The following is a 21,463-nucleotide window of genomic DNA, read 5'->3' on the forward strand; positions in this document are numbered from 1 at the left end:
TAATACAAAAGGTATGTAAGCTAATGTATCTCAACAGGGAAAAAGCTGTATGATTAAGAGGTACAGAAATAAGTGGACATTATTACGGAAGATTTGTTCTGAGATTAGGTCTGAGTGCATTAAGTGAAAAGCAAATATTACTGGTCATGGCCCCAGGGCAACAAAAGGACAAGTATTAATTTATCAGTCATTTGCTTTATGTGGATGATCTGAAGACCTAAGTCAGCTGGGAAACCCTGCATTAGCTACTGAAGATCACCAAGAACTGAACCATGTGCAAATACAGACAAATACCAGTTGGAACAATGGTGAGAGGACAGCTCACTAAGGCATCGAATTACAGATCTGGCAAAAGGCTGCTGGAGAGGCCCTGACTTGGTGTAATGGGACGTTAACTGTGGAACAAACACATGCTGAAGAAGACATCACAACGCAGACAAATGTTACAAAATCCGCCTCAATGTAAGCAAAAAGGTTCCTTGCAGTCACATTTGTAAGGACAAGACTTACTAACTGTACATCAGAATCACTGTGCCACATTTAAAAAATGTACAGGTAAGACCACGATTTCCTTAGTTCCAAATTACAAAGCTAGAAATTACAGATATGATGGATTACCTTTTACCTTAAGTAAAAAGACAAAATATATTTCACTGACATTTGAAAAGAAAAAACATAGCATAAATCTACAAAAGACTCCATAGGAAATTCAGATAGATAACAAGTATAGTTTCACAGTACCGATAGTATCTACTTAGCCAAGTTGGAGAACTAAAATACTTAATAAATGTAACACTAAAAATATGTGATATTAGATCCGTACTGAAACCAACAAATCTTTTCCCCAAACTGTAATTACCTTCATTGTGTACATAAATGTATCCACATAAATAAAAACATATTTGTAAACTTCATTTAGAAACTTTCTACATAAACAGAGTCTGTTGGAAAAATGTGTGTCATGCTAAAATTCATTTAAATAAAGCCAGTTTTCATCTTCACGGGACAAGGGACTAGGTACACCGACTGATCTATATAGTTTGTCCTTCATTCAGTGACCAGTATGGTACTTCCATAAACTCACCATAAAACGCGAAAACTTTGCTCTCTAGAAAAGATCACTGAAATGTTATTGAGTCAAGCAGCATCTTATTTATCTGTGAGTTACAAAAAGAAGAAAGGAAATACCAACTAGGGCAACACTTAACACTTAAGAAAGAAAACAAGCCATTGTATGGCATGTATACAATAGAGTAATTCAGAAAAATGTGAACTACTGATGAACATATTGCCTTACTTCCTGAAATACTTTTAGCTGCTTTACCAACAGTAATCAACTCAGAAAGCACCACCCCGAGCCGGCTTCCTCAGCAGTTCTCTGGGGCTCCCACACTTCATCCCTCCCTGGGTCTGCAGTGAGTTAGCTGAATGTCAACTCCCATTCCCATCCGGGCCGGAGGAGGAGCACAGCCCATGGGTGATGCCACAGTTCCGGGGATATGAAGAAAGCAGAACACTGACACTATTCTTATAGCTAACAGAACACCTGTGTCAATATACAACCAAGTCTCTAACCTGCGTATCCGTGTATATCACCAACCAATGACAAACCGACAAAGTCAGCTTCTCTGAAAAGACTTGAAAACTGGTGGGAGGAAGAAAAGTGGAATTCACTGTCCGTCTGTTTCCCAGGAGTCAAATTCCTAAAACCAGGAGCCAATTTCCAAATACTCAGCAAATGCTCCATTTATCCACAGTGCGTGCGCACGCACACATGAGCACACACGCACACACACATACTACATGCTCTCCAAACCTGTGGTTTATCTGCTAAAGAAAAAAGCTTACAGGATAAAACACAGAATCCATCATCTTCTTCATTCCTTCAAAAACCAAGTAACTATACAATAAATACTCCACGGTGACTAAAAACATGCCACAATAAATGCCACCCACCATAGAAGTAAAAGCTGTAAAATTGGGGTTTCAAAAACATGTGCATCAGATTTAAAGATCCTGGACATCCTGACACCATCACTTACCTTCTCCCCTAGGGCTACGTGTACATGGAAAGTGGGTATGGTATGCCTGCCAAATGCCATGTGTTACATTCATTACCAATGCTGCTCTCAATGTTCAGAAGAAATATAATAAATCGTACTTAATGTAAACATATTTAATATCGTGGTTAGCCTGAACTCCCACCTGAAATAAAATTTCTTAATACAGATTAAGCAATAACAATAATTCTTCAAACCAAAACATTTTAACAAGAAAATATAAAATTTTGCACAGATGTATTATTTTAGTTTATAAGGAAAACCTCATTTAAATTAGGCTCTTTATTGAAAAAGCAAATTAAGCACAGATGAACTATTTATGAGCATCAGCATTATACCCTATAACACAGCCTCTACTCTAGTCGATCTGTATGTCGGCCACCATACAGTATTTGCTGGTGAAATACTTATATGCTGCTTTTTCCAATTTTAAACTAAAATACTTTCTTCTGGGTGAAAAAGACTGGGTGATTTCTCATTATATAAAGTCCCTGAAGAAATTCAAACCACCACCAGATGCTTTATCTCATCATTTATACCCTTTGCCTAGTGGGAACTCCTTAATATTGAGCTCTTATAAAACCTCCCTCAGGTCTGTACCACGCCCAGAGAGCCACAGGCTGTACCAAGTGCAGCCATTCCACACACACACTTTTCTGCCACAAGACCCAGCAGCCAATGAAACCTTCCAACTGGACTCAGAGACGCGAACGATGAAATAGACCTATCCAGATTTATTCTTAGGCCTACATAGCTCCTAAGAATAAAGCCCTTAAAAAATCGCAAATATATCTGAAATCTAGAAACTTCTCTTCTAAGCCTTAATATAAAGTAGAACAAACAAAAACCACAGCTTTTCTAAAAATCTTTAACCCCTGACATTTCCAGATCAGCACATTGATGTCTTACTGGTAAGCTTGATGGCCGTTCTTGTTGAATCAGGTTCAAGTCTTCATGGTTAGGTTTCCCAGGAGCCAGAGGAGGTTGAGACCGAGTTCCATAGCCCTCCTGAGACATGTCCTACACAAACACAAACAGAAAGCACTTCATAAATACCGCAATGCGTTATAAGCTTCCTCCGTAACCAAAATGAAGCAAAGGTTCATCACAGATCATGCTACCTTTAAGCAGGCATAAAATGTTACAGCTTTCATTTCTTAATTCTCTGTATCAAAAGTAAAAACAAAAAAGGCAGTGAACTGTCAGGAGCACAAACATATACATATCATTCAGAACTAAATTTATTATGAGACCATATGAACCAAAGACCGTATTTGAGTTTTGCAGAAAGATGACCAGTCAGTAAAAGTTGAAGAACAGCTATAACCAACTTCCTTCTAAAACAAAGCAAACCAAAAGCTATTTTACTGTGTAATTCTGATTTTGATGGTAATGTTTGACTCTGATTTTAGTTGAACTGCCTTTAATATTACCTTGAAAATGTTAAAATAATTAATGAAAACTTTATTATCAACTGGCTTTTAATATGCCCTCTCAATAACCCACAAAACAACATAATTATTAAGCTCACAGTATCCTGGGGATTCTACAAAAACCAATAAACACAGCGCTTACGATTCCTGTGTTCTCATGGCACAGTCTCCAGAGAACCGCAATAAAGAATAAAACAGCAGTGGGGGACAAAACACGCCCCCAAAACCTGCTGAGGTACCAGAAACTTATCATTAACATGGCCTTTCTGGCGTCCTGTGGAACGCTTTTCCAGGCTGTATTCCGCGTGGCCTCAGCACTGTGCTGGAGTGATATTATATAAACCAAATGCCACGCCGCACCGAACTTACTACGCACCAGGCCTCTCGCTGCTTAACCGGGCCTGCTCAGCCACCAAGCACTCTACACCACTGGCACCTGCAGCCCAGCAGCAGGACGGAATGCGAAGCACTTATTACAGCAGGTCTTAATTGGCACTCAAAGTCGAAGAACCAGTTTCTGATTGAAGAGGGGGGAAAGGAGAAAATATCGCTTAAAAATGAAGTTCTCTCCCTTCCCCTGTCAGTTTAAATGTGTTAGAATTAAAGAAATAGGACGTTCTAGTTCTCCTGTTAAATCCTCAAAATAATACTTCAAAAATGAATCTTTATTTTAAAAATTGAGGTTTATTGGGTGAAACCCTATAAAAAGCTTTTGCTGCCCCACCCCTTTCCCATACAGTAACGCACTTTAAATTACACGGCTTCTTAAGCCAAGAAACTTTGGACCAATAGCTGATACTACGAAGTACACAGGCTGCACAAACCAGATTTAACCAGCCAAGTGTTGGTGCAACCTGCCTTTAAACAGGCTCTGTGGAGGGGAGGCCAAGCAGCCCTTCTTCCCTTTAAATAAATCCACACACTTAATTAATCAAGATAGCTAACCTCTAACGGTAGTGCATAATGCCCTGTCAGCAGTACACTCTGTAAGGGCATTAAATCCAAGTTGTCCAGGTTTTTAACCTAGGAAAGACAGGTGAGCACATGCAATCCAAGGGCACTTAAAGGGGCAGCGCTTCCATCCGGCCGCCAGCAGAGGGGAACACGTAGGCTGTGGGGACAAAAGCCAAGGCTGAAGGATTATCCCCCGCTCCTGGCCCCCTCCCCCCAACACCAAGTTTCTCGCAGGTCCCAGACTTCCACTTGTCACACGGGCTTCCAGCGGGGTGCGCTGCGGGGGCCTTAGATTAACGGGGAGGATTTCCAATCAGGCAGGGCACAAGGCCTCCATCCAGGGGCCTTCACCCTGTTACCAAACCCCACAAAGGTGCAGGACAGCCTCCCAATGGGCAAACACATGGGCAGGCGCTCGCTCCTCCAACACACACACTCGGGCTTTCAGACGCGGAGGCCTGCAAGCCCCGAGCTGTTATCAGCCTTCGAAATTTCTTTATATTTTCTTTTCTAGCTGAATGAACTGATTATTTTTAAAGTTGAAAAAAAAACCATTACAACTATAGTGAATACACATTTCAATTTAGAAGCTGTCCGCTGTAAAATAAGCAACACTTAACAGACTGAGCTATCAGAGAATTTTACGGCTTTAAAAGTTCAAACTAAGTAGATTCCACCAAAGTCTCCTAACCACAAGAGGCTTTCCATTATTAAATACAGTTGGGGGGGGGGGAGAGACAGTGAGAATCGCTGAAAATGAAACTTGTTCCGCCTCAATTTGATGTTTGAACATTAGCATTAATTTCACTGAGAGAACATCCAGAAAGGTCCCCAGTTTTGAACAAAGGCAATCACCATCTCCATGTGACTTACACGGGGACCAGGAAGTCTGTGCTTGGCTGCTTTAACAAAGACATGAGTTATCTCTCCTAACAAACCTGAGCTTTCCCCCTCCGTGCATTTTCGCTTTCTGGTACGTACTCATTTTCAGTTCAGGAAGAGTAAAGAGAGTAATTAATTTAACAGCAAGAGAGAGCCATGTCAGCATCACAGTCCACAAGCACAGCTGCCCAGTGTTAGAGCATCACTCCAGCCTTGCTTCTTACAAGTTTACACAGCACACTCGCCTGTGCACTGGTTTGCACACACACACCATGACTGAGGCCACCTGCCACGCGCACGCAAAGCCGTGCCTCTAACAGAATATCACACTGGGTAACTTTTCCCGAGTTCGCTTCATGCCACTTCTCTTTTAGAAAAGATCTACATTGGCACCTGTTTTGCTAACAGAAAAAAACCAGAAGAGAATTTTCCCTTTTAGGAGAAGTGAAAATAGCATGCAGCGTCTGTTTCACGTGAGCCATTACAGAGGCAGCAGCGCCTGCGGCCAGTGGCCCGCAAGCTCCTTCTGGAGCCACACTCAGCCTCCCCGCCTCTCAGCCTCCTCCGCCAGGGCATGGCCGGTGATGAGCATCTGCGCTTTATCCTCGTTATTCTGTGCACCGTTAGCAAGAAGTGTCCCAACATAATCACAGATGACGTTCGCGTGAGGCTCCACGGCCGCCTCCTCTGTCTGTCTGCGCCTCAGAAGCTGGGTCCCTCAGACTTTAGCGCAGGACTCCACGCTGACCCCAGAGGGTGATGACTTCCAAATCTCTCCTTCGAGTCCATGGACTTCCACCACACTTTGAACCGCTCTACTGTAGGCAGAGCCCCACGCACTCAAGTCCAGAAATGACTCTCCTGACTGTCCTCCTTACACCTGATCTCCTGCACCATCACACCCATCTGATGATTCACCAAACCCCAATCACTGCCAAGCCCATCTCCTCCCCCTTTCCAACTGCCAGCACCTTCACTGGCCACTTTGTGCCACACTCGCTGGCCCACATGTTCGCACAGCAGACATGCTAAACCACGGACGGCATGGTGCACTGCGTGGCCGAGGCCTCCTCCTCGGTGCCTGCACGATGAAGTTCAGTCCTTGGGCTGGTACAGAGCAGCTCATCAAATCCCTTCCAGCTTCACCTGGCCTCTTGTGGAGCACTGCATGTCCCTGGCTTCACCCACTGACTGCTCAGGGGCTCCCATAGGGCCACGTGTCTGCATGTGTGGCTCTCTGTCTCAGTCTCGGTCCCAAGTGGATGTCCTTCCCTCTGCATCAGCAAAGCATCTGGCTGTCCCCAAGATCCCGGGAGAAATGAACTCCACCATCACACAAAACCATCTCCTGCCGACTTCAGCTCAGCCCTCTGAAAGAATTTCCGATGCTGTGTTTTAACTATTTGTTTGTGTGTGTCTCCTGAATAAGATTCTTACTTCCTCGTGGATTCCATGCGGAGTACTCAATAAGAACCCGGTGAATGACTGACTGAGTGACTTCTCAGAGCTCACACTTAGAACTAGACACAGCAATACAAAGTAAATGTATGAGGATAAACACATAAAACTGAACAAAACTTGGGCTCACGTCCAAGAATATTTATCATGTTAACAGCTACATTGCCTGGTAGCAATGTGCTACAAAACACATTTTGTTGTTCGTTACTGGCAGTCTTACGGCAAAAGAATGCAGTAAAAAATATCCTGGAAATTAAGAGGGAAAAGACTATAGCAATGATCACTAGTGCCATGAAAGAGAGAAAAGTCAAGACACTGTATACCTCTTCATGAACAAGCCACCAATGAAATGTTCTTGGCCAAAATAATTGATAAGTTTGACAAAGCCTGTATTTCTAACTACCAGATTATCTATAATAATGAAAGTGTATTATGCTAATTAGACCGGACAGCCGAACGATCTTCTGGACGTCATTCAGGATGAAGCTGCAGAGGCAGGGGCCAAGGCAGAGGCAGTTAGGGGTGATCAGGCAGGCAGGCAGAGTGGTTAGGGACAATCAGGCAGGCAGGTGAGTGGTTAGGGGCGATCAGGCAGGCAGGCAGAGGCAGTTAGGGACGATCAGGAAGGCAGGTGAGCAATTAGGGGTGATCAGGCAGGCAGAGTGGTTAGGAGCGATTAGGCAGGCAGGCGAGTGGTTAAGGGCAATGAGGCAGGCAAGCAAGGTGGTTAGGGGCGACCAAGCAGGCAGGCAGGCCAGCAGTTAGGAGCCAGCAGTCCCAGATTGCGAGAGGGATGTCTGACTGCAGGTTTAGGCCCAATCCCGCAGGGGATCCCCGCAGGGGGGTTGGTGAGGGACGACCAAACGACTGAACAGCTGGCTGCGTGGGGCAACCAGGCCAGCAGGGGGGTTAGTGAGGGATGACCAAATGAATGAACAGCAGGCTGCATGGGGTGACCAGGCCGGCGGGGGGGGGGGGGGGGCGGGGGGGGGGGGCGCGGCAGTTAGGGGTGACCAGGCTGGAAGGGGGAGCAGGCCGGCAGGGAGGGGCAGTTAGGGGTGATCAGGCTGGCGGGAGGGTGGGGGCAGTTAGGGGCAATCAGGCAGGTGAACAGTTAGGAGCCAGCTGTCCCAGATTGTAAGAGGGATGTCCAACTCGGGCCTAAACCGGCAGTTGGACATCCCCCGAGGGGTCCTGGATTGGAAAGGGTGCAGGCTGGGCTGAGGGGACCACCCGCCTCCCCCCCCCCCCCCCGTGTACGAATTTCGTGCACCAGGCCTCTAGTTAGAATATAAAACATAAAAACAATAACTTGAAATTTTTCTACTAAAGAGCCAAAAAATGCTTTATTACTGCAAGAGATCTGTCTCAAGTTTGAGGGTTTTTCTCTTTCTTTTCTCCACTTCTATAAAATAACAGCAAAGGCCCAAGCAGCCATAGCTGCAACTGACTAGGATCACCCTGACTTCTACAGCAATTAGAAACAACAGAACATTCATGTCAAATGACGCTCTAACATTCTCAAAATGGTTTTCTTCATTGTTCAATAGTTTCTCTTATTTACTCGTTTAAGAAGCTTTCAGGAATAACAAGAAACAAAATGCACACCCCCCAAAGCATAAAACTGACCATTCTATATGAACTGAAATTGTTAAGGCAGCAAATTATCTCTATATTCAAAATTAGTGCTGAGCTTTTACTATCCCGCTCTGTCTCCCAAGGGAGAAAAAACGCAGCGGAGCGAGGAAAGCCGCCACTTTCTCATTTCGCCCTCCTAACCTCTGCCAGCCTGGCCGGGAGCCATCCCGCTGCTGATGCGGCAGCCAGGCCCTGGCACCACCTCCCAGCAGCCAGGAGGGCTCCAACCCAAGTCCCAGAAGCAGTCACATGGCTCCTCAAGTCTAGGGTGGCCTTGCTCAGACCTGAAAGTAAAAGTTCCCTCCTTAGCTGCTCACAAACTCTTTAAACTTAAAAGGAACACCCCGCTCCCCCGCCACCCCAGCAATGGCTCCAAGCTAAGGAAGACCACTGCAATCGGGATAGCAAGAAGAAAGGAGGAGATTCAAAATTCAACCGTGATCTAAGGCTTCCCCGGTAATCAATTACCTTTAAAACAAGAACAATTTTTGTCAACCTATATTCCAAAGCTTTTATTATCAAGTTAATTCATAGACTCCAATGTTAGTAACTAAATGCTAAGCAATTAATGACAACAAACAATAAGTGCCCCTGTCTTTGCTCCCATTACAAATCTTATAAAGCAAAGGATATGAACATTTCCATGATTTCACACAGGCCTTTTATGGATAATTTTTCACAAAAGCTACAGAATAAGAAGCAGCTTATAAGTTAACATTTTGCCATATAAATAATAGGAAATATAGATTAGAGAAATTAAATAACAACAGCAATAAAGAAGTATTTATACCACAATGGGTCACTGCCAATGTGCTTAATCTAATCTCTGAACTACTTTAGTGACTTACTTGAGTGACAAGTTATTAAGCTTAAAGTATTTTACCCTCATGCTCCAAAGCTATCTCCTTTTCAAATGATGCCCATGTGCCAAATGCTTTCCATTTGCTGCATCTTCTTTTGAAATAGCAGATCACGAAGATGTCTAAATAAAGCAGTACCTATATATATAAAAGGCTAAGTGACTGACCGACAACTATGATGCACACTGATCACCAGAGGGCAGACGCTCAACGCAGAAGCCACCGAGCAACAGTAACTTTGCAGAGTGCCCTTTTGCACTCCAGGACCCCTCGGGGGATGTTGGACAGCCAGTTTCGGCCCGATCCCCGCAGGCCAGGCCGGGGGATCATACCTGCCGGAGGGACCCTGCTCACTCTGCAGATGCCGTTCAAGCCCCGGCACTGCCCCAGGTGTGGCTGGCCGGGGAGGGACCGCAGGAGGTTGGCTCCAGGGCGTGTACAGCCCGTCTCACCAGTTCCGCCCCGCAGGCCACCTTCTAATTAATTTCCTTTCAATGTGCACGAATCCGTGCACCGGGCCTCTAGTTTAGAACATATTTAAACACTCACATGTAAGTTGACTCAGAATCTCACTTGGTTCAACTATTGAGAGACTGATCCACTGTGCCATGTGGCCTGCCAAGCAAGTACTATTTTCCATTTTAAAAAGTATTAAACAATAACCTTTTATTTCATTTTTAATCATTAAGAAAAAATAATACAAGTCACCAATTCCAAACATAATTAACATGTTTCTTCGAAATGACGCTGACTCTTTAACCAACCTCAGAGTCTAGTTAAGTATCATTCAAGGTTGGGCATTACCTCTACTTTCAAGAACAATAGACTGGTCCAACCCCATGATCATTTCTTCTTCTCTACCCAGCAAGCTTGCCCATTCCTCAAGCCCTCCTCTAGGGCCCGTTTACCAGCACCGGGCCATAGCCTGAAACCCCCCTGTCCCACTGTACTGTCATTATCTGTGCATGTCGGCCCTTCTACTGGACCGGAGCCCCTGCAGGTTGGACACAGTGTCTTATTAATCACTGGGTTCCCAGCATATAGGACATTCCCCAGCACAAAAAGTTCAATAAATGGTTTACATTTTGCTTTTCCTACTCATCCTATCTTCTGCAATTTTTTCAATAAACCTAAAGTTAAAAGAATAATAAAAAGATAAAGTTATATCTTGAGAAATATGCATTCATAATACCCAATATTTCTCTCAAAATCTGAGATCATTCTATCAGCTGGAAGAAAAACTATACCCAAAAAGCCCAAGTCTTATACACTCCAGCCACTTTACACTAGGGTTTTTAAAAATCTATCCTGACATATCTTTTCTCTTAAAATGAATTGGGACTCACTTGAATAAAGTTACCTCCTACAAATCTTCTCTAAGGAAAAGAAGATTTTTCTGGCTGTGAAAAGTGTAGTTTCAAGCTATGAGAACAGAGCGAGGGCTCTGCAAGGCTGTCAGCGTCACAGTCCTGAAGGCTGGCCAGCAGAGGACCAGTCAGGGGAAAGGGAATGAGCACAGACCATCCGTCGGGGTCCCACACCAGGGAACTCCCTCCAGGCTACTTGATTCTTGGAACAACTCTGTAAACACGTTCTTTTAAAAGTTGTGTATTTTCATTTTCTATATTTACTGCTGGGTGGTAATAAATTATGAGCAGATTCAAATCCTGCTCATAATTTTGAGCTGTTCACGCAACACCATATCTGTATCACTCTTGTTGGTATCAGTGGAGAGGTCATGGTTATCACACGCCATAGATGGCAAACCTCTGACTGTTGCACAAGTCTTCAAGTGTAGACATGTCTGAGCACTGACTTAGGAAAAACAACGTTTTATGAAAAACTACTTTTTTATTCTTCCCATTACATTTAGGGCATTATACTGATGTTTAAAACTTTGTATCTAGGTCACTCATATATAAATTTTATTTCAAAAAAGTTAGGAAGCATCCTATCGAATAAAGAGGGAATATGCTAATTGACCATCACTCCGTCACAAAGATGGCTGCACCCACTGCTGAGGCCAAGTTCTCATAAGGAGTCTTAACAGGCAATCAGCAGGGACCTGAGGCTACCCCCTCCCTGCCCCCATGGGGCTTGACAGGGAACCTCAGGCCACCCCCCCCACCCGGCGGGGCTTGACAGGGGACCTCAAGGTGCGCTTCCTGTCCTGGTGCTGGACTAGGGGACCTCAGGCTGCTCCCCCTGCCCCAGCGCCAGGCCGGGGGACCTCAGGCTGCGCCCCCCCACCAGGTGGGGCTTGACAGGGGACCTCAGGCCGCGCCCCCCACCCCAGCACCGGGCCAGGGGACCTGAGGCTGTGCCCCCCTGCCTGGCTGGGCTTGACAGGGGACCTCAGGCCATGCCCCCCACCCAGTGGGGCTTGACGGGGGACCTCAAGGTGCACCCCCAGTGCTGGATCGGGGGAACTCAGGCCATGCCCCTGCCCAGTGGGGCTTGACGGGAGACCTGAGGCTGCACCCCCCCGCCTGGTGGGGCTTGATGGGGGACCTCAGGCCACGCCCCCATCCTGGCACTGGGTCAGGGGACCTGAGGCTACAGCCCCTGCCCAGCAGGGCTTGACAAGGGTGGGACTGGCCGGGTCTGGACTTAGCCCAGTGTGGGGGGGCTGGCTGGGTCTGGGTCTCACGCGATTTTGAGGTGCATGAGGGTGGGCGGGGACTTGACTCTGGGTCCTGTGGTGCACCCCAGACTCTGACAGGAGGAAGGTTTTCATATACATTTTATTAATTTTCTTTCATCTCTGACACTTCTATTATAGAGAAAGGGCAAATAGCAATATTAAATTATTTCCTCTAATTAATCCCCTTTTAATGTGCATGAATTTCGTGCACCGGGTCACTAGTATAATATATATATTAGCAGCTTTCAAGGAGGCAGTTGGTTGTCCCAAGGATGAGGAAACACAAGGACTCAGTGGGTGTAGCGTGGGGATGACGGATCGTCCTACAATGTATGAGACTCTGACCCAACAGACAGTCGTGTCCCACACTACCTTCAAAATCCCAACATTCATTTAGATTTAAAAACAAAACAATACAAAACGTTAATTACTTGTCTGAGCCTAGAACCCAATTCCAAAGGACTCTTAAAATAATTTTCCTACACATTGAATTTTCCAGGAATAAAATTACCACGTATATTGAGGGAAGATTAGACTTTGTTTTGACCAAGAGTTGCTCACCACTAATAACCTGCTTATGACATGAGTTGCTAATGCTCCTGGATCGGTCACACTGTATAGCGGTCAAGTTCACAGTGACCCCACAAATACACACAAGCATCTTTTTCACAACTCTCTTAATATAGTCATGCCTAAGCATTTATCTAATTAAATATTCAATATTTTATCATCTGCTACTTTCTTTCTCTTTTCCATATATAGTTAGTGCATTTTTCTGACTTGTTTGAAATTCTGTCCAGGTAATCTATACTATCTATGAATTTTGTATACATAAGGCCTGTGAATTTTATTTAGAAAGAATAAAGGAGACATTAGAAAAGTTTCATTATATAATGGGAATGTACTGCCTGTACGTTCTATATTATCTATTATATTACATGTGTATAGTTTTAAATTGTGTAAGGGATGTCAAATTAACAACTAGAAAATATTAAGAGAGTCCCAGTTCCAACAGCATGGCAGATTACATGTTCTAAATGTCTACTCATGGAAAGATCTAAAATATGGATACAATGCCTTTTCAGATGCATCAGGGACTTGGCATAAATGTGAGTCAAACCAGATACATACAGAAAGTAAACCACGAACATAGAAGGTAAGAGCAATAGAAGCTGACCTTTGCTCAGATTTTAACTTTCCATTTGGTAACTACACGGGAAACAGGGAAAGGAGAGGTAGTATAGGGCTTGCCAAAGGGGAGTGAAATATGAGAAGAGAGAAATATCTGACTTGAACTTAATACTCAAAAGTACGAGGAACTAAAAAATGGCCCCTTTGAGAATGAGCAACCCCAGTCTAACCATCACCAGGGTTTCTGGTCAAAATTAACACTTAATGGTGTGGTCTGCAAAACCTCATGAAGAAAATTCCATTTAAAGTGGCCCCAGAGGCCATCAGCACCCGGATCTATGACCAACCTTAACGTCACTATTGTGGGACAACGGAACACGGCGCTTATCCTGATGTAATGCGCTCACAGCATCACCTAGGAAGGGCTCCAACCGTGTCCGCCATAACGAAGTGTGACAAAACCCCCCAAACTCAGTGGTCTAGGATCATCCGTTTCACAGAAAAAGATACAATGAAAAAAAAAGAGACCGTATTATAATAACAACTAAAAAGACAACATTCTCAGGAAAAAGCATGGTAGAAAATGAAAAGTTTATATGAAAAAACAAACACACACAAATAGCCAAGAAAACTCTGAAAAAGAAAACTAATGAAGATATACTAACCCTACCAGCAATGAAAAAAATAATAAAAACTGTATAGTGTTGGGGCATTAATAGAAGGACCAATCAAATAAAAGTCGAGAATAGAACCCCACACACTGTACCTAAGGAAGCAGGGGTCCTCAAACTACGGCCCGCGGGCCACAAGCGGCCCACCGAGGACATGTATCCGGCCCGCCGGGTGCCGCTGCCTGTCCTGCTTAGCAGCCGATGCGTCCCGGGCCCTCAGTGCGCATAGGAATTGGTTCATAGTTTTTTTTTAAAACTATAGTCAGGCCCTCCAACGGTCTGAGGGACAGGGAACTGGCCCCCTGTTTAAAAAGTTTGAGGACCCCTGATTCAGTAACTAAGAAAAGTGGCATCTCCAATCAATTGGGAAAAGAGAACTCTGTTAATTTTATGTGTCAACTTGGAGTGTTTCTGGATGAAATTAGCATGTAAATCAGTGACGTTCAATAAATAGATTGCTCTCCATAATGAGGCGGTACCTCATCCAATCAACTGAAGGTGTGACTAGAACAGAAACACCGGCTTCTGGAAGCCACAGGGCATCACCAGCCAATTGCCTTCAGACCTCATCTTCACGTGAGCCCTCCTCTGGGTCTCCAGCCATCAGCCTTTGGACCACACGAAACAGCGGCTCTCTTGGGTCTCCAGCGCTGGCCCACACAGCAGAGTCTGGACTTGCCAGTCTCCATATTTATGTGAGACAATTCCTTATAATAAATCTCTATCCTAACCCATCGGATGTGTATACATATCCTGGAGTATAAACATATAAGCCCCTCTGCAGGACCACCCTAAAAAAAATCCCATAATATGTCAAAAGACAAATGACAAGATGAGGGATAGTGGTTACTAACTCAAATCACAAAGGTCTGGTCTCCCTAATATATAATGAGTTTTCATAAATCAATTTTTTTAAAGACCAACAACTAAATAGAAAAATTTAAGATAAAAGAAATGAGTTTAAAGTCTTAAAAAAAAGGAAACACAACTACTTTTAAATATATAAGATGTGCAGCCATCAATCACAAGACAAATGCAAATCAAAACTACATGATCAGATTGGCAAAAATCCAGAAGCCTCATAAAACCATGCCTTTGGCACATGTGCCAGGAAACAAGTACTCTCACACATGGATGGTGGGAGTATAGACTGGTACAGCCCCTAGGAGGAACAATCTGGCAATATTTTCCCAAAATTGTAACTGTAGTGTCACTTCCAGGAACTTACCCTGCAGATATGCTTGCACATTTATGAAATGGCACATATTCAAAGTGTATCATGGCAATATTGTTTAAGTTGCAAATAACTAAAAATAATCTAAATGCCCACAAAAAGAGAACTGGTAAACTAGATTAGGGTAGGTTCATAAATAAAGCTATATAAAAAAGAATAAAGGACTACCTTATGTACTTTTTTGCAGAGATCTACAGAAAACATATTTAAGTGAATGGGGAATGGAGTTACAAAAAAATAGAGAGTACAAATAGTATGTTATAGTATGCCATCATGTGTGTAAAAATTAAAATACTGTATTTTGCTGCTTTGTATAAAGAAACTCTGGGAAGAAATACAATAAACTAATACAGTGGTTATCTGGCAAAGGAGGGCGTGGTGGTGAATTAGGCAAGAAGAACTGTGGTGGGAGACCTTTCTTTGTACTTTTTAATTTTTAAAGCAAATGAATGTATTGATTATTCAAAACATTATATATTAAAAATTGTTAAAGACACAAAATGAGTGCGGTATCTTAATGGAACTCTAAAATTACCTTCTGTGTCAATCACATTGACGAGACACATGAAGCATTATTTGCTGACTGACTCCCTAATATAAAATCTATGTATGCTCTGCTTGGAAACAAAACTGAGTCTGCAGAAAGGAATATTATGTCTGTTGTGAAAAACTGGCTTCTTACATTAAACATATTTAAACTACTTTGGTTTTTAAATGTATGTGAATTCAGTATTACAAATTCTTATTAAAATTCAGCTTGATTTTGAAAATATTTTATTGGCTATTTTTGTTTTTAGATATATTTGGGGGAATTCTTCTGTTTTCGGAGATGCTAACTATATCTAAAATACAAGACCTCACTTCCCAGAGAAACGTTCTAAGTCAGTCTGGACGTAGAAAGAACATCGAACTCCCTAAAACACAAACCGTCCCTGCCAACCAGACCCTCTGGCTCGGCCACCGAAACGTGTCTGCCTTCCACTGCTTTGTCCCGTCATGAGTGTAATGAAACTGGAAAAATACTAGACACTCAACAGTTAGGGAGCATGAAAATAAAACATTTCCAACGTACTCTGAGGAATATGTGGTTTTTCTCAGAATAAACACAATATTTATGTTAAAAAGTCATGGTTATGTAGTATTTCCTATACGATGATAATGTATCAATCAAAGCATAAAACAAACCTAAACTAAGCCCATTAAAATACTATTCATTAAAGTAAGATTTTACCTGTAGTATGCTTTAAATATTTAAATGTGAAGGATATTAAATAACTAATTGCCATGTGGCAGAAGTCATCAGTGGCTGCTTCATAAAGGAAGGAAGTTTTGAGCTTGGTCTTAAGGAAATGACAGGCACTCAGAATCCTTAATCACATTGGTTTTACAATCAGAGGTTCATTTCAGCACACTGAAGGAAAATGAGTAATGTCATCTCTCTACTGAGTCCTTCCTAAATTCTGATGACATGACAACATTCTACATCTACAGAGAAGTTCAATCAGTTCTGAAAACCCCTGAAAAACCTGTAATTTTACATCTCACAAACCCAGACACCATGCTTTTACTGAAAAAGATATGAGAAAGGTTTTTAATTTCCCAGTTTAATAGAAGATCAGAACAAATAACTTGGAAATAAGGTACATTCCTCCCTCAATAAATCCCTTTACATGGTAACAAAATTTTGAAAACATGTATGCAAAAGACAGGATTTAACATGTTTAATGTATTTTGTTTAAAGTCATAAACTCCTTTCAGAAGTCTTAAATAAAAGTGACGTGGGAGACTCCAATGAACCCAAGATAATGTTTAAGAATTCAACTGAACTGATTAAAATTAAACTTCATATATCTATATATTTTGCTTAGCCTCAACCAATCTCAAGATGTGTAAAAAGCATTTTAAAAACTGAAAAGTCAATGTCACTGTCTTCCCATCTCTTCACCAGCCCTATCCCACAAAAGAGAAAGAGGAAAAAAATAAAATAAAATGGAAAGTTACATCAAGATGCTTATGATGGAAGTGTACGAAAGTTTTACTTGGATTCAAAGTAAGAGTCCCTAGCTCACGATGCTTTAATAGTCCCTAATGACAGTCTCTAAAACAAGATGAAAGTGAACAATTTTACCAAACGCATATATTTACCAAATGCACATCAACTATTTCCCTAAAATCATACAAGCTGAAATGTATAGCCCATAACCTACAAGAGTATTTAATGAGGCTAATTTAAAGTAGAAGCTGCTTCATATACTTAGAGTACATGAGTCCCTTTAGTTTTGTAATATATTGTAATTGAAGTGGCTGTCTGTTTATAAGCTGGTTACAGAAGAGTAACACTGCCAAAGTAATCGATGTTTCCATAGAGTGGTGCTTGCCATTAAAACAAAAACAAAACAAAACAAGTTCACGATAAAAATACCATGAATGTACCAACATCAGCCTCAAAGTGACAGACCACTTTCTTGAAAGATTCAAAACACAAATGACAAAGAACATGAAAAGTCTGACATTTTCTGCTGTCACTATCCAGTAATGTAAGACGCTATTAAACATTCTTCCTCCCTTTCCATTTCAAACACCCATCCATAAACAAACAGTTTAGATTAGGTTCTAGTTTTGCATTTTCTCAAAACCACCTTTTCCCACCAAGAAGGGAATCTGGTAAGTGGGGCCAGGCCTCGCAGCCAGAGCGAGGCTGGAGAAGGGCGGCTGGCTGAGCTCACCTGCTGCGGCTGGTACCTCTGCTGGGACTGGGACGGCAGGTACTGCGCCTGCGGAGGCAGGTGCGGAGGCTGCGGCTGCTGGTTGTAATATGGCTGCTGGCCCTGCTGGCAGTAACCACTCACACCTTGCTGTCCATACTGAGGCGGCATCTGTCAAAGAGTCAGGCAAAGGAAGCGAGAAAGTGAGAAGGTGCAATTCAATGAAATCAAATATGGTTTCAATTCAGCAACATGAAATGGGTTCTTTGCTAAGCAATTGAATTCAATATTTTTAATATTCTTTCCCTTACATAAATTGACACCCTGCCTTCTATTCACATACTATCAATGAAAGCAAAAGATAATTTGACTTTGCTTTAAAAAATAATATTTTTATCAGATAGCAAATATTAGTAACTTCATAAAAATGCAGTGTGTGTGTGGAGGGGAGGGCGGGCTCCTAATACTGACATTAAAAAATATCTAAGCATTATGTTGATCCATTCTCATGCACACACACGAAGAAAATGAACGCCAACAGTGCAAGTTCATTAACTCCCATTTTGCAGAATCTTGTGGTTTGGGTGCAGGTATAGGGCGCACGCTTCTTTCAACTAAGGCCAAAACGTCCCAATTACGTTTTTAGCACATACAGTACAGTTACATTAGCAATTCCATTGACTATTTTGCTAAAAAACACACACATAAAAACCTATACTGCTTTACAACAAATGAAACCCTTTTAGATTAATATTATGAATGTCCAATAACATAACCATCAATATGAGTTACTGAAGGGAAGTATTCAATCTAATACAAGGATAGTATTTCCCTAGTTGATGAAACAGGTAATGATGTAAAGCAGTGTACTGCACTGAACAAAATAAGAGGTATAAACAAAAATATGGCCTTAAATGAGTCTTCTCCATCTCTAATTTACATAAGCCTAAAAGTCCTGGAAACTATTAATAAAATAAAAAAAAGTCGTTTCTTTCTCATAAGTACACAGTTGATTTTTTTTTCTTTCTTTCTTTCTTTTTTTTTTTTTTTAATGCGAAATCTACTGACTTTCTAACTGGGAAAGAGAGCAGGACAGGAAAAGAAAAACAAGATATTAGGATGGCCAAAAGCAGTACACTGGAGACGAGAACGGAGAAGTCACTCTGTTAACCCCACAATATGGTCCATCTGAGAACTCCAAGAACGTGAGCCCCAGAAGCCTACACACTAAGAATTCAGTGATCAGCTCCAGATACACACTTAAGAAACAAATGCACTATAGACTACTGAATGATGAAAACAGGCAATGGTAAAACGAGAAAAATATTAAATACTTTGCCTCTAAGGCCAATTAGCGCTGTAATTCATAACACGTACAATGAAGTAAAAGAAAAAAATGTAAAAAGTTAAAGTTCACACTTCTTTTGAACCAATCAAGGTATTTCCAAGACCTATCAGCAATGATGACAAACCATCCGGCCACCACGGTCACAAGTGTCCCCGTCACACAGAGCCACGTCAGTAGAGCAGGCAAGTTTGTACTGAAAAACCATAAAACAGCACAGTTGAATTCTTTACTTTTATTTATTTTACAGTTTGATATCTCATAATGAATGTATGTCCCTGCCATAAGCCAAGCCAAAGAATTTCCATAAAATACAACTCCACATGCTGGAATACCATATACTACCCACAACACATATCCTTGCGTTCAACACCCATATGTCTGATTTGATATCTAATACTGTGTTTCACACAAGCGTCTTTGCAGTTTGATTTGAAGCAGTTAGGGTAACACGTTTGCCGGTGTTAAAATGACTGCAAAGCTCAGTCAACACAGCCAGCAAACTCCCCTCTGAATTGCACTTTAATATGTTGCTTTCCGGTTTACAGGAACCTCACACACAATATGGAAGTGCTGTTTGGGGTGGGGGCTCTATTTCCTAAACGAAACAACAACAGGATGTTACAGGAAGGAGTCTACTAGCACCAGAGCAGTCACAACGTAGGGAATCTCCACCCACTTCAGCTCTGAAGGGCTTTGGGGCAGACTGGGGTGCAAGGGAGGCAGGTAGGGTGGGGGAGAGTATAAGCAAATCTTCAGTGGAGCCACTCCAACAATCTGCAGAATAGGCTGGCTTCAGAGGGAAGCCAGCAAGCACATCTGCTGGGAGATTTCCAATTAAACCTAGTTGCTCTCCTTCTAGATCAGCCTTGGGCAAACTACGGCCCGCGGGCCGGATCCGGCTGTTTTATCCGGTTCTCTTGCTCTCCCCTCCGCTCCTTTACTTTGAATTTATATTAGTTCACACAAACACTCCATCCATGCTTTTGTTCCGGCCCTCCGGTCCAGTTTAAGAACCCATTGTGGCCCTCGAGTCAAAAAGTTTGCCCACCCCTGTTCTAGAATCACGGGCTAATTCATTTGGCACTAACCTGACTGGCCGCTCACCCACTGGGAGCCCAGAATGAAGTGACCTGTAACACAGCGCAAGTGGGCTAGCAGCTAGACCTGGGGCTGATGCCCATCAGCTAGCCCACTGCCCTCACGTGAGAGCCACTGAACAGAACAGAGATTACAAACCAGGGGTGGGCAAACTTTTTGACTCAAGGGCCACCATGGGTTCTTAAACTGGACCTGAGGGCCGGAACAAAAGCATGGATGGAGTGTTTGTGTGAACTAATATAAATTCAAAGTAAAGGAGCGGAGGGGAGAGCAAGAGAACCGGATAGAACAGCCGGATCCGGCCCGTGGGCCGTAGTTTGCCCACAGCTGTTACAAACTCTAGTTCAGTTAAAGACTCTCTGGGTTAGAAATATATAAAATCTAAATCCAAGTCCTACTGTGCCTCAGGTGTGGGAATATGGTCAATTATAATGATATTTGCCCTACATATCCACCTGTAAAATGGGGCTGCCTTCTCTATTAATTCATATTGCTATTATAACCAGCAATATAATAATCCGACTTGGAATTCTACACAGATGCTACAATTATTTATTAAATTAAAAGTTGTAGTGTTAGCTGTAAAGTATTATTTCCTAAGTCTTACCTTTAAAGAGCAATTTCTAAATATAATACTTCAGTTGTCTAGAACTAAAGTCTAATTCTTTAATGATCAATATTGTTTTTATTTTTTTAAATATGTCTTTATTGATTTTTAGAGAGTGAAAAGGGGAGAGGGAGAGGGGGAGAGAGAGAGAGAGAGACTGGGGATCAAACCCACAACCTGGGCACATGCCCTGACCAGGAATCGAACAGGCGATCTTTCGGTGCACAGGATGACCAGCTGAGCCACATTGGCCAGGGCAGTATTTCTGTTTTAATCACTTTAGATACAGGGCTTTCAAAGATCTATTGGATGGGTCTCTGACATCTTCAACCAAATAATCATTATGAACCGTGAATCGACAGGCTGAGCCTGCTGCTGCCGGCTGTCTGCACAGCCCCAGAGCACAACTCTGGTCTCACTGTGCTGTCTCCTCACTGGCCGTCAAAGCACTCAGCCACTGCTCGTGACCCTGAACTTGATCCCAATGGAATCTGCTGAGGATGGAGAAACCCACTACATCGTAAAAACTATGCGGGATCAGTCCATGAGGAAAGCACATGGGCTTTTACTGTTTGGTGAAGTCGATTTTGGCTACTGAGAGTCTTTCTGTTTACCTCTTAGCTCTCAGCACCATATCCAGGGCAAACAAGATTACCAGACAGTTGAGTGCAAGTGACGGAGACCAGGAACCATGTGCTGAGCGCTGAGGGTACAAAGCCTTTCTGGCTCAGCAGTCCCCT

At 42.8% G+C, this 21,463-nt stretch overlaps 1 protein-coding gene across 8 annotated transcripts in view; it reads right to left on the minus strand.

The window, feature by feature from the left end:
* The window catches only part of ARID1B (AT-rich interaction domain 1B), a 415,788-nt gene that overhangs the window by 227,452 nt on the left and 166,873 nt on the right, over positions 1–21,463 (minus strand). For all 8 annotated transcript variants that reach the window (XM_080666163.1, XM_080666164.1, XM_080666158.1 and 5 more), the window contains 2 exons: positions 17,692–17,841; positions 2,970–3,080 (listed from right to left, as the gene is read on the minus strand). In XM_080666163.1, coding sequence (XP_080522289.1) covers positions 2,970–3,080; positions 17,692–17,841 — 261 coding nt within the window. The remainder of the gene's footprint in view (positions 1–2,969; positions 3,081–17,691; positions 17,842–21,463) is intronic.

Source organism: Plecotus auritus, assembly GCF_963455305.1.
Source record: "Plecotus auritus genome assembly, chromosome: 4".
Lineage (NCBI taxonomy): Eukaryota > Metazoa > Chordata > Mammalia > Chiroptera > Vespertilionidae > Plecotus > Plecotus auritus.